Raw genomic sequence first — 13,228 nt, 5'->3', positions numbered from 1 at the left:
TTTTTACTTGCTGATCGAATTAGGTCTACACTATCTTTTAAATAGGTGTCAGATTTTTTTTTCTCTTTGAAATTGGTAGATTCTAAAGATGTGTTGAAATTATTGTGTTTTAGCAAGTAGCTGGTGACCTTTTGCCTTTCTTTTACATTTTTGGTTTAAGTTGGGTGTAAGAAGCCAGCTTGGGAATGTCCTAGCATAGCCAGAAAATTCCCTGCACAGTCTTTTCCCGGAGCGTTGGGGTTATTAAGGGTCTCTGTTGGATTCCTTTCATGTTAATTTCTTAAATCTGTTGTCATTTACGGCATAAATCCCTCTTCTAAATTTACTGTGGCGTTTCTGACTATCTGGGAGGAGACTGAGTAGTGGAACGTGTTACTTTTACACATAAACAAGAACGATCTGTCACACTACTACACTTTAAAACACAGTTTATATGTAATTCATGTCACACAGTCTCATACGGAACCCACATCCGCTTTCTTTTATATACTGTATATGATAAGATACTGTCATCCCCCTTCCCTTCTGTGTGAGAGGATGAATGAGCAAATGTATTTCTAGTTGCATGCTTGAGGGTAGCAGACAAGCCTGTCTGCTAGAGAACAGTAGGCCCAACATCAGAACAGGTAGCTACACTTTCTAAAAGCAGAGAGGTTTCTATTCTTAGTATGGTCCTGTCTGTCCCTTGTCATGTTGGTATAGGAAGGTGCCGCTCTGGCCACTTCCGTTTGTGTTTGTGAGCCACCCTCAGGAAGGGACCACGTCAGTCTGTCCGCGGCGAGCGTCTGAAGTGGTAAGATCTCCGGCTAAGCGCCTGTCTGCTAAGTCCGTAGGACAATGGATATCTTAAGATCAGCGTAACTGAAAATTTAATCACCTTTATTTCAGGTTTAGCTCTAAAATATCTAATGTTATCTTAAATTGCAACGCAGTGTAATTCGAGTGTGATGTTCAGAATATATTCCGGTAGTTGCTTTGCCACTACTTTGTGAGTAAAGTGGAACCACGTGTTGATCAGTAACTCTAACTAAGATCATCAATCTTAAATGCAAATGTGCGTGAGATTATAACGTCTCGCCTTGACAATATTTTTCAATATAGCAACTTTTCTTTATATTCAACCCACGTGGGGTGTACTTTGTGAGACCAGTACCATGTGCTTATACAATTGTTTGACTCATCAGGTTAATAGTAAGACGATAGTAACCAGTTCGAGGTTTTCCTTTTGTAAATTGCTTTTCGATCTAATTTATTTTAATTATCAAAATTATTGTGGAGTTACACTCTTTGTGTAAACCAAGTTGACCACGTGAAGCATGTAGTGTAATCATCAAAGTAGCCTTCAGCTATTCTTTTTGGGAAGGTTTCACAGAGGTTAGTAGTACCAGTGTGTGGTAATTACGTGACGGACAGGATTGCGCTACGAACGTAACTTCTTTGGGTGAAAATTGAATCGGTTGGTTGTGGTTAATTTCCTCTTGTATATGTTTCAACTTCCTTCGTGTGTTACTTTATGAATGCAGTATTGTATGCAGTCTCCCAATCTTGGCTCCATATTTGATGTGTTCCGTAAGATTAGAAACTCACATTTTCACAATCCTAAACAAGGCGCCAGTTTAGTTATGAATCAAGTTTAATATGCTGAAATTTTAAATGTTAAAATAAATGTCCAAATATTAACTGATTTATTTCTTTTTATTTAAATTTTCTTTTATATATATATCACCGGTTGTTGTATGACTATTAAAAGATTATAATTAATGTTAGTCTGGTTGGGAATTTGGTAAGCTAAACTGGATACCTGGTGAAATAGTTGCTCAGTAATGCAAGGTTAACTTCCCCAGACAGCTCTCAGCTTTTAACCCGCTTTTATTGTCTATCAGCACCGCTTTCAGAACAAATTAATGCAACAACATTACACGCTGTCCGTCTGTTGCGGTAACATAATGGTAAGTGACAGAGAGAATGGCGGCAAGTAAAAACATCTCCGAGATTATGGCAACAGTGAACATGGCAGAAGACGAGGAATATACTTCCAATGATACTAATATCTTCGAGAGGGATCCAGAAACATTCCTAACGATTCAGATGACTCAGAGGTATGTTATTTTGTAAATATATTGTCTTTAGTACGTTTCACGAACATAATGGTAAGTGCTTGTACATACCATTATGTTCCTGAAGTACAACTGAAAATTACGTTCGCCGACAAATACAAGATGTGTACAGTCCAGATCAGTGGTGCGAGATCATCAAGAAGTCGGCTAAGGAGAATCCATTGCTTCTATATAATATGAAAAGAGAGAATTTCTATCAAATACGGCACTCTAAAGAAGCGTTTGTCTTCAGAAAGAAGAAAGTTGATGGTCGAGATGTCAACCTAAGGAAAGTATTTAGGTGGAAGGTGGCCTCCGAATATCCATGATCTTTATTCATCAGCGAGACATTTTGTCATGACATTTGGCATGAAATAAACTTCAGGAAACGTGGACGGCAAGGACCAGTTCCTACGGTCCGACTTAAATACAATGGGCCAAGGCTTATTGAAAAGAAGAAAGTTGCTGACGTCCTGTCCCTCCTAAATTACATACCTCCTGTCCACAATGGATTTTCCTGTCACTAAAGCCAACAGTTTTAGATGAAAAAGACATTAGTAGTGAGAGTGATGAACGATTTTGCAGTTTCAGTAAAGTGTTGAAGACTTACTGTAAAATTTAATATGTAATGTTCTATCACTATGTATTGTTAATGGTGTATGGTAATGTAATAATTTTTGTATATTTCATTTGTTTTAGTCAGTTCTGAGTTTCATTTATGTCTGTATAGTAGAAGATAGTTGTTAGAATCACTACAGAATAAAAGGACTCATCAAAAAGAATTATTCAGATTTGCAGATCAATTGAAACTTTAGATTCGCTGTATCCCGAAACTGTGATCTTGGCGCTTACCATTTTGTTCCCCCGAGCAGCTCATATATTTCACATTAGCGTTTACTTTTTGTTGCCCCAAATGATGAAATTTCGTTGGGGTGGTGAAAACTAATGTAAAATGTATCCTAACGTGAACTAGCTGTCAGAAGATGAACCTATTGGTTCGAAACCGGTAACGGTGTTATTTAAGTAAATAAATGGCATTGTAAAAAGTGGCTGGTCGCTGTTGTCTTCTCTGTAAGAGTCAACCCATGTTTTATGCGCAGCCACAGGCGCAGATTGTCAGTTTTCGACAAAATAACATAGTCGAACACTGGCAAACACGTTCAAGTAGATATTCGTTGTCCAGTTCCCCTGTTTTATTTGGATATCCCTGCCATACAGAATGTATTCGTCTGGACTTTCAAAAATAATGTTATGTTCCCTAACGGTGCGTTACGAACCCAGTCAGTGATACTGATCTGAAAATTTCGCCCACAGAGGTCACAAAATCAGCGTCTCCTTGAGTCCCGTCCATGAACTGTTGGCATATTAGTTCCGTTCTGAGTTTACTTCAATAGATACTGCATTATGTAGTGAATCAACCTGAATTCCATGTATGCCGTAAACCTAGTTTCACATTAAAGCAGTCATCAGTTTCCGCTATCCGTGATTTTCCGCAACCATGTGGGAAGCTAAGTCTAATGTTATTCTTCCGATTTCTTCCATATTCATTAGATGCCCCACAGACTCTTTCAATTGCTGCCATTTAATGACTTAGCCGCAGTACTCTCCCGTTGGGTGTTTCTCTTGCCCAATCGCCTCTGCGGAGCTGGAACATAGACACAGTGCGTCCCAGCATAAAGACAGTCAGAGATAGACAGTTGTGTTACGACACACACCACAGCAGAAGTCAGCAGACCTTTTTCACAGAGGGCCAGGCAACTGACAAAGTGACGAGCACGGGCTGCATCATCATTCTGTGCAATATTTGCATGCCAGAACGAAAGTACTGGGGGGAAAAAAGGACGAAAAACTAAGTTCTGCATTCCGTGTTAATCACGGGTGAGTGACGTGCAAGTGAAGAGCAAATCAAGCAGCAAAATGCATTAGTGACATTTGCGAAACTTTCAAGATATTATCAATGTTTGGTTTGGAATTGTTACACCCAACGAAGAGAAATGCATTTCAATGTTCATCAGTCAATCTCGTTCGATGTGCAGACTTCACATACATCATTTTTGAAAATTTTTGCTCACAGACATAATTTACCCTGAACATTGACACCATACTAGCGGCAAATTTATTCGGTTTCGGAAATTCCACGCCAAGTAAACTGTGGAAAAATTCAACTAGATTTCTTTCTCTGTGCTTCTATTTCAACAAGTCACTCTCCATCCCGTCAAGATCTGAAAGTCTCTCCAAAAATTCTTCAAGTAACCAATAATTTCACTTTCGGAAAATAAAGGTTGGCATCTTCGGAGATTGTAGCACAAAACTCTGAAACAGTAAAAAAAAAAAAAAAAAAAAAAAAAACTCCAGTTGAGCTTTATGCAATGACAGCTTTCTCCGAAAGCCTTTAATGTTTCTCTAGAAATCACAGACGAAGTTATTCTTTCCCTGAATTTTCAACTTCAGTTCGTTCATGTGGGATGTGACATCGACTAAAAACGACAACATTGACAGCGAGGTTGGATCTTACAGCTGTGGATAATCTCTACCTTTTTCAATGAGAAAACCATGTATTTAATTTCGTAGCTTGTAAAAGCGACACAGGACTTTATCGTGCTGAGCTGCATCACTGCTGTGTTACAAAGCAAGTCACAGAACAGAAACTTTTTCAAGAAAATCATATAACTGGCGGTGACTGACTGCTTTTCCCCAGATGAAGTTCACAGCAGAAACTAGTGATTTCAGCATACAAGAAATACCTAAGTCGTCCCCATAAAGTACTTGCTGATGTATAAGGGGCAGTCAAAAGCAAATGAGACCGACGAAAAGAAAAAGTAATCTCCAAACAGGTAATACATTTATCCCACTGTTGAGCCCGCCCGGTTGGCCGTGTGGTCTAATGCACGGCTTTCCGGGCGTCCCGTGAGCCGGCCAGTTTGTGGATGGTTTTTAGGCGGTTTTCCATCTGCATCGGCGAATGCGGGGAGGTTCCCCTTATTCCGACTCAGCTACACTATGTCGGCGATTGCTGCGCAAACAAGTTCTCCACGTACGCGTATATCACTATTACTCTACCACGCAAACACAGGGGTTACACTTGTCTGGTGTGAGGCGTTCCTTGGCGGATCCACCGGGGGCCGAGCCGCACAGTAACCCTGGGTTCGGTGTGGGGCGGCGGAAGGGTGAAGTGGACTGCGGTAGTCGTCGTGGGGTTGCGGACCACTGCGGCTGCGGCGGGGACGGAGCCTCTCCGTCGGGTCTAGGTCCCCGGTTCACATAACATAACATAACATATCCCACTGTAAGATAAGATTGCTTACAGAACCATACTTGTACCCAGGAGTGCATCTTATTGTCTGAAGCAAGTCACCCACATGCTACCAAGGTTGTTTCGACGCGTTGTACAAGTTTCGCTGCAAAGCCCTTATGCATTCTCCATATAGACCCGACCTCTCCGCATCCGATTTCCCTGCTTTTGGAGTCCTGAACTAAGACATTCGTGGCCATCGATTTGCTTGGGATAAAAGTATTAATCGTTATGATGATTACTTTTGAAATAAAAAATAGTTTACTTACTTTACCATCTGTCTCGTTTCCGTTTGACTGCTCCTTATATCATACAGAGTAAGAACACAGTGTGCAGAATTTGCAGATCTTCTAAGTGAGCCGCCGGCCTAAGTGGCCGAGCGGTTCTAGGCACTACAGTCTGGAACCGCGCGTCCGCTACGGTTGCAGGTTCGAATCCTGCCTCGGGCATCAATGTGTGTGGTGTCCTTGGGTTAGTTAAGTTTAAGTAGTCCTAAGTTCTAGGGGACTGATGGCCTCAGAAGTTAAGTCCCATAGTGCTCAGAGCCATTTGAACCAATCTAAGTGAGCCCTGGTGTGTTCCACGAGAGCGTTCCCTCATTCCAGCCATGTTTTTCCCTCCGTTACTGTAACACCTCGAAGCTGATCCATTGAAGGTAACAGTCTTGCGAAGGTTTTGCTCTTCCACGAAAATGTCTTTTCTACTTGTTGTTACACGTATGCTGCAAATGGATCCAAACACATGCGTTATCAGCAAACTGACACCATGAGTACGATAAGTTATGACATACTCGGGAGACTGATAGAATCTCTGTATGTAAATTGAAGGTGGAGGGGTGGCGGGGGAGAAATAAAAGGAAAGCCAAAGTATCACTGATATCAGCTGCATCGGGACATTATGCAGAATCAGCAGCGACGAGTGAAAATGTTTGTCAGACTGGGATACGAACCTGAGATCTCCTGCTTACTATGCAGGCGCGTTAACCATTCCGCGTAATGTCCCGATGCAGCAGCAACGCCTTCCCTTTGCTTTCCGCCGGACGGATTCGTGTCGGGGACCAAGCGCTCCTTCCCAATCCGGAAAGCCGTGAGTTAGACCGCACGGCTAACCGGGAGGGCCACCCAGCTACCTACATACAGACATACATACATACACTGAAGCGCCAAAGAAACTGGTTCAAATGGCTCTGAGCACTATGGAACTTAACAACTGAGGTCATCAGTACCCTAGAACTTAGAACTACTTAAACCTAATTAACCTAAGGACATCACACACATCCATGTCCGAGGCAGGATTCGAACCTGCGACCGTAGCGGTCGCGCAGTTCCAGACCGAAGCGCCTAGAACCGCTAGGCCACACCGACCGGCAAAGAAACTGGCATAGGCATGCGTATTCAAACACGAAGATATGTAAACAGGCAGAATAGACGCTGCGGTCGGCAACGCCTGTAAAATACAACAAGTGTATGTCGTAGTTGTTAGATCGGTTACTGTTGCTACAATGGCAGGTTATGAAGATTTAAGTGAGTTAGAACGTGGTGTAATAGTCGGAGCACGATCGGTGGGAAACAGCATCTCCGGGGCAGCGATGAAGTGGGGATTTCCCCTACGACCATTTCACGAATGTACCATGAATATTAGGAATCCGGAGAAACATGAATTCTCCGATATTGCTGCGGCCGGAAGAAGATCCTGCAAGAAAGCGACCAACAACGACTGAAGAGAACCGTTCAACGTGACAGAAGTGCATCCCTTCCGAAAATTGCCGCAAATTTCAATGCTGGGCCATCAACAAGCCTAAATGTGCGAACCATTCAACGAAACATCATCGATACGGGCTTTCGGAGCCGAAATCCCACTTGTGTGCCCCTGATAACTGAACGACACAAAGCTTTACGGCTCGCCTGGACCCGTCAACACCGACTTTGGACTGTTAGTGACTGGAAACATGATGCCTCGTCGGACGAGTCTCCTTTGAAATTGTATCAACCAGATGGAAGTGTACAGGTATGGAGACAACTCATGAATCCAAGAACCCAGCATGTCAGCAGGGGACTGTTCAAGCTGGTGGAGCTCTGTATTGGTGTGGGGTGTGTGCAGTTGGAACGATATGGGGCCCCTGATACGTCTAAATACGACTCTGACAGGTGACACATACGTAAGTATCCTGTCTGACGACTTGCATCCATTCATGTCCATTCTGACGGACTTCGGCAATTCCAGTAGGAAAATACGGCACCCCACACGTCCAGAATTGCTATAGAGTGGCTTCAGGAACACTCTTCTGAGTTTAAAGACTTCCACTGGCCACCAAACTCCCCAGACGGGAACATTATTGAGCATATCTGGGATGCCCTGCAACGTGCTGTTCACAAGAGATCTCCACCCCCTCGTACTCTTACGGATTTATGGACAGGCCTGCAGGATTCACGTGTCAATTGCCTCCAGCATTACTTCAGACATTAGTCGTGTCCACGCCAAGTCCTGTTGTGGCGTGGTGAGCCGGTCAGCCTGGACGTCGTATTCAGGCTGTTTCCCGCATCCAGTTAAGTGGATATCGGTCTGGTACCCGCGTCCTGCCAAACATAAACGCCACACAAACACGTGAAAAACGCTCTCACACCTGAACCTGAGATTTGCTCTAGACGCAGACAGAAAGGTATAGTGATACCTTCCCAGGTGGTGGGAGGAGGGGGGGGGAGGAGGAGGGAGCGCTGGGACAATGCCGAACCTGTAGAGAAACGGAAGAGGCAAAGGAAGATGAAAAAGAACCGACAAACGACATGCAGAAGGGTACTAGGACCAGCTGTTTTTCTACCTGTAAATAATTACGCAACGGCACAGGCATTTGGGAGGTGGGGGGATGTTAAAATCGAACTACAACAACATCGCACACACTGCTGCAGCCACAGTTAACGCTAGGGAAAACCATGGAGACCTGAGTTCTCATCCAGCCAGCATCGTTATCATCAATGGCCGCTCTTTCCCTATACACATTCCACTTACTTGCAATATCAGTTCTGGAAGACGAAGACCGAATTTCGTAAACCGTTTCTCGTTGTCGTGTTTACATGTTTTAAGGCCGTAACTGGTTTTGTTAGGCCGGACTAACGATCATCGTTGTTCTACTGAAATAGCGCCTGGAAATAGATTGTTGTGTTATAACGTCCTGCGTTAGCGAACACAGTGCCCTCTGGTGTTTCAGTGGTGGGGGAAAGCTAGTGGCGCCACTAAACCCTACTTTTACTTTGAGTGGCAGGATGGAAAGTGTCAGCACTGCAGTACCGTAACTCCACCGAAAAGTAAGGATGGATGAAAGGAAGATTGGGTTAAGTCCCGTCGACATCGAGATCATTAGAGACTGAGCAGGATGGGGAAGGAAATCGGCCGTGCCCTTTCAAAGGAATCGTGCTGGCATTTGCCTGCAACTATTTAGGAAAATCACGGAGAACCTAAATCTGGATGGCCGGAAGCGGATGCCGAAAACTAGGTATTCCCATTCACAGTTGTGGTGGGACTACAATGCACCGCGAGCAGTGATGTCACTTCAGTGGCGCGTGTGAACGCGGCTCGAAGTGCGAAGCACGCGGCTGTGGCGTGACACGGTTCGGCGGTGGGGCAGCTGCGTGGCGGGGACGTGGCCTTGTGGGTTAAGGCTCAGCGCCATGTTGAAGCAGCGCGAACACAGATGGCGTGGCGGCGGCGCGTCCCATACTCGTTCGCGCCACGTCCTTGCCTACTATGCAGTCACGAGTGGCGCTGGGAAGCGACGCCTGGCGGAGACATCCGAGTGGCGCGCTACTGTTTTCGTAGATCCGAACCGTCAAAATGCGAGACGATGTTGAGTTTAATGAAATGTTTTGTGAATTAATAGAAACGTATCCTCAACTGTACGATTACACTCGAGCAGATTATAGCAATCGCAGTGTACAAGATAAAGCCTGGCGGAAGATTGCTGCACAACTAAACGAAACAGGTCAGTGTTTGATGAGTAATAGTATTATACTTCGCAGGGAGTGGTCAAAATTATGGGAACACCAAAGGTGCAACACATTACCAAGCGTTACACGTTGTAAGAAAACCGTTGCCATGCAAACAGCTTCCAGTCGTCTAAGAGTGAATAAATACAGCACGTGTTCTCTATCGCTCTCAAGGGAGTCTTATGCTATTCTTCTAGAAAAATAGCGTCAAGTTCGGGATGGCGATCTCGCACCATTCTCTTCAAGTGCGTAGCTCGTGGCCTAGTTGCTAGCGTTGTTGCCTCTGGATCACGGGATCCTGCGTTTGAATCCCGGCCGGGTTGGGGATTTTCTCTGACTGGAGACTGAGTGTTTGTGTTGTTCTCATCATTTCATCATCATCATCATTCGTGATAGTGGCTAGACCCTAACTGAGTGAAAATTGGACTGTGTAAAAATTGGAACTTTGTACGGGCGCTGACGACCGTGCAGTTGAGCGCCCCACAAACCAAACGTAATCGTCATTTTCTCCAAAGTAGACCACAAAGGTTCAGTAATATGTAGATCTGGTGATTGTAGTGGCCAAGGGAGAGGAGAAAATTCATCCTCAAGCTCACCTCACATAACCAGTCCTGAATGATACGAGCTGTGTCGTCTTGGAACACAGCATGTCTATTGGGGAACAAACATTTTACCATGGGATAGACCTGACCAGCGAAAATGATCACATAGTCCTAGGCAGTAATGCGATCTTGCAGAGTAACTATGGGGCCCACGAAATTTAACAATATGGCTCCCCAAATCATTACTGAACCGCAGCCATGTCTCATTCTTGGCGCGAGAAGTTGTAAACAGGGGGAAACAACGGTCATCCAATCAAGTGGCATTCTTTCATTGCCCCACAGTCCAGGTTTTATGGCTTCGGCACCACAGTTTCTTGTTACAGGAATTTGCGTCACACATCAGTGGATCTGGAATTTCAAGCCGCGCGAGATTAGCCGAGCGGTCTTCGGCGCTGCAGGCATGGACTGTGCGCCTGGTCCCGGCGGAGGTTCGAGTCCTCCCTCGGGCATGGATGTGTGTGTTTGTGTTTAGGATAATTTACGTAAAGTAGTGTGTACGCTTAGGGACTGATGAGCTTAGCAGTTAAGTCCCATAAGATTTCACACACATTTTGGAATTTCAACTCGCCCCTAAATTCCCTGTTTGTGAACACTGTTCTGACCACGACTGACACTTGTCGCGTATTGTGGACATTGTTGATGAAAATACAACAATACAAACTGCAGGCTTCGCTAGCAGCTGCTTTTATGCTCAAACATGCATCTCTCGCTGTTCCCATATTTTTCTTCACTCCTTTATATGTTGCGTAATTACTAGAGATGCCCCTACCCTCAAAAGTGGACCCTTGGCTGATACTACATTGCTTTTTTCTCCTTTATAGTGATCAACTGTAAGGAGAGATGGAAAAATATAAGGGGACGATACAGCAAATATAGAAAAATAGTTCGCTCATCTGATTCTGGAGCTAAACAAGTCGCAGAATACTACCTAGCATCACGCCTTCAATTCTTGGACAAATTTTTAAAAACAAGACCTCTGAAGGGCAACCTTGTCCTGGAAAACACTAAAGTTGAAGAAGTAGACGACAGTGTTTCAGCTGAAGCAGAGTATCGTGATCTATTGCGCGAAGATTCCTCTTCTTCCTCATCGGAACCATCTCCTCCTCTCCGACAAGATTCATCACATGTGTCGCCTACACCACCTGCAGTTGCTAAATGCGAAGATAACAGGAAGAGAAAAGCAGGCACTGACGTGCAAGATGCGAATGAAAGTGCTTTTAAGTATTATCTGGAAACGCAAAATTTGCTAGAACATAAACTGGCGAAAATAGGTGAACTTGACGCAGATATGGCTTTTCTCCAAAGTTTGCTTCCGGATATGAAGGCAATGACAGCTCAGCAAAAACGGAAGTTCAAAATTGGTGTTTTAAAGCTGTGTGACGAGCTTCTGGAGCAGCATCCTCAGGCACCTCAACCTCCTTTACCCTCACACAAGTGACACGTGTGTTAACAGCTGCCAAACGGATCTTCCGACTGCTGCTAGAGGCGTTTGAGACACCACAGGATTAGCCAGAACTAATTGAGTGAATTACAAAGCATCAGTCTTAACTGAATGCTTAAAACAGTTTCATGCGATAGAAACATTTCATATAGAAAACAGTTTCAGTATATTACTGAAATGTGAAGTGCCTAAACAATCATTTTGTAATATTGCTGGAAATAAAAAGTTATCCATAACAACATATTGTTATTCTGATTATAATTGTTTAGTGAATGAAATATCTATCTTGAAAGTGAATCTCAGACCGTTCCACAAAGAACAGAATGTGCAAAGATATTCTGTAACTTACTCTGCAGTTGTCTGTCGTGCTCGTAACTGCCTGCTCAGGTGGTTTCCTTGCGCATTGACGTCCCCTGAGGTGCAGAAGTAGGAAGGAAAGGGGACCAAAGGGACATGCATTAGAAAGAGGGCGCTGGAATGGGGTGGTTGTCGTCTGGGGCCGGTCGATGTGGCCGAGCGGTTCTAGGCGCTACCGTCTGGAGCCGCGCGACCGCTGGGGTTGCAGGTTCGAATCCTGCCTCGGGCATGGATGTGTGTGATGTCCTTAGGTTAGGTAGGTTTAAGTAGTTCTAAGTTCTAGGGGACTGATGACCTCAGATGTTAAGTCCCATAGTGCTCAAAGCCACCTCAGAAGTTAAGTCCCATAGTGCTCAGAGCCAGTTGAACCTTTTTCTCGTCTGGGGCGGGCTTTGCTAACTGCTCTACTAACTAATGGACAAAACTGAACCTGAATTTAATTTTCTAAATATTGCTACCGTAACATACGACAGCTAAAACCAATACCATTCATTAATGTGATATTTAGGAGTATATTACCAGTTAGTTCGAAGATTTGACAATAACAAATGGATCAAATGGCTCTGAGCACTATGGGACTTAACTTCTGAGGTCATCAGTCCCCTAGAACTTAGAACTACTTAAACCTAACTAACCTAAGGACATCACACACATCCATTCCCGAGGCAGGATTCGAACCTGCGACCGTAGCGGTCGCGCGGTTCCAGACTGTAGCGCCTAGAACCCCTCGGCCACTCCGGCCAGCGTTACAATAACAACTTAAAAATGCGATATAACTACGAAACTTTTTAAATATATTTTTTAACAGTTAAAATGATTAACGTCCACGATCCGCTATAAGGTCTCTTTAGAAGTCAGAAAGCGCGCAAAAAGTGGACGAACACCGTTTCGGTCAAAGCTCCGACAAGGAAAATAACGAACAGGCACGGCAAGGACAAGTCTTTTTAGCGCCAGCGAAGCGTCTACGTAGAGACTGACGTAGCTGCGTGTTTGATGCTGCACGTTATGCCCCTATTAAGCATGGTGTAAGTCTGTGGCATCTGGTCAATGCATTTTGGAAGCATATTTTCTCACAATGCCCTGGGGAAAGAGGTAATAATTCAGAAGTGGATTATTCGCATCATCTATAAATGAACAACTACTATTTTGTCTCACTTGTGACAAGAAGTTTTCAGAGGAAGCTATGACGACTTGCAGTCTAAGTTATAATCTTGGAAAATGTCGTTCTGATAAAGTCAATATGCCTATCTCATTTTTTTTAAGCATTAACAGCGAAGTATGAGAAACATAACATCGGAGGCAAGTTACTCGAAAAATCAGCTCTCCGAACTGAAGCCTCCTTGCGTTCTATAAAATACCATTATTAATTTTAAAATGTGGAAAATCTCACACAATATGGGAAACGCATCTACTTACCACAGTTAAAGAAACTGTCGGTGCTATGCTGGGCGCCTGCCGTA

General features: G+C 44.1%; 1 protein-coding gene across 1 annotated transcript; it reads left to right on the top strand.

Moving 5' to 3' along the window:
* Nucleotides 1–9,126: 9,126 nt before the first annotated feature.
* Nucleotides 9,127–11,617, top strand: LOC126419125 (uncharacterized). Its single transcript, XM_050086226.1, has 2 exons — nt 9,127–9,364; nt 10,792–11,617. Exons 1-2 carry the CDS (start codon nt 9,217–9,219, stop codon nt 11,406–11,408), a joined length of 765 nt encoding a protein of 254 aa, XP_049942183.1. The 5' UTR covers nt 9,127–9,216; the 3' UTR covers nt 11,409–11,617.
* The last annotated feature ends 1,611 nt before the right edge of the window (nt 11,618–13,228 follow it).

This window comes from Schistocerca serialis, chromosome 9 (genome assembly GCF_023864345.2).
Source record: "Schistocerca serialis cubense isolate TAMUIC-IGC-003099 chromosome 9, iqSchSeri2.2, whole genome shotgun sequence".
In the NCBI taxonomy this organism is placed as follows: domain Eukaryota; kingdom Metazoa; phylum Arthropoda; class Insecta; order Orthoptera; family Acrididae; genus Schistocerca; species Schistocerca serialis.
Note: the sequence above shows the minus strand (reverse complement) of the source record. Positions and strands in the feature narration are given on the sequence as shown.

Bases quoted from the DNA above. Each gene is read 5' to 3' on its own strand.
- LOC126419125 (XM_050086226.1), top strand. From the start codon at position 9,217: ATGCGAGACGATGTTGAGTTTAATGAAATGTTTTGTGAATTAATAGAA. The intron at 9,365-10,791 runs GTCAGTGTTTGA...TCTCCTTTATAG, and splicing joins TGCACAACTAAACGAAACAG to TGATCAACTGTAAGGAGAGA.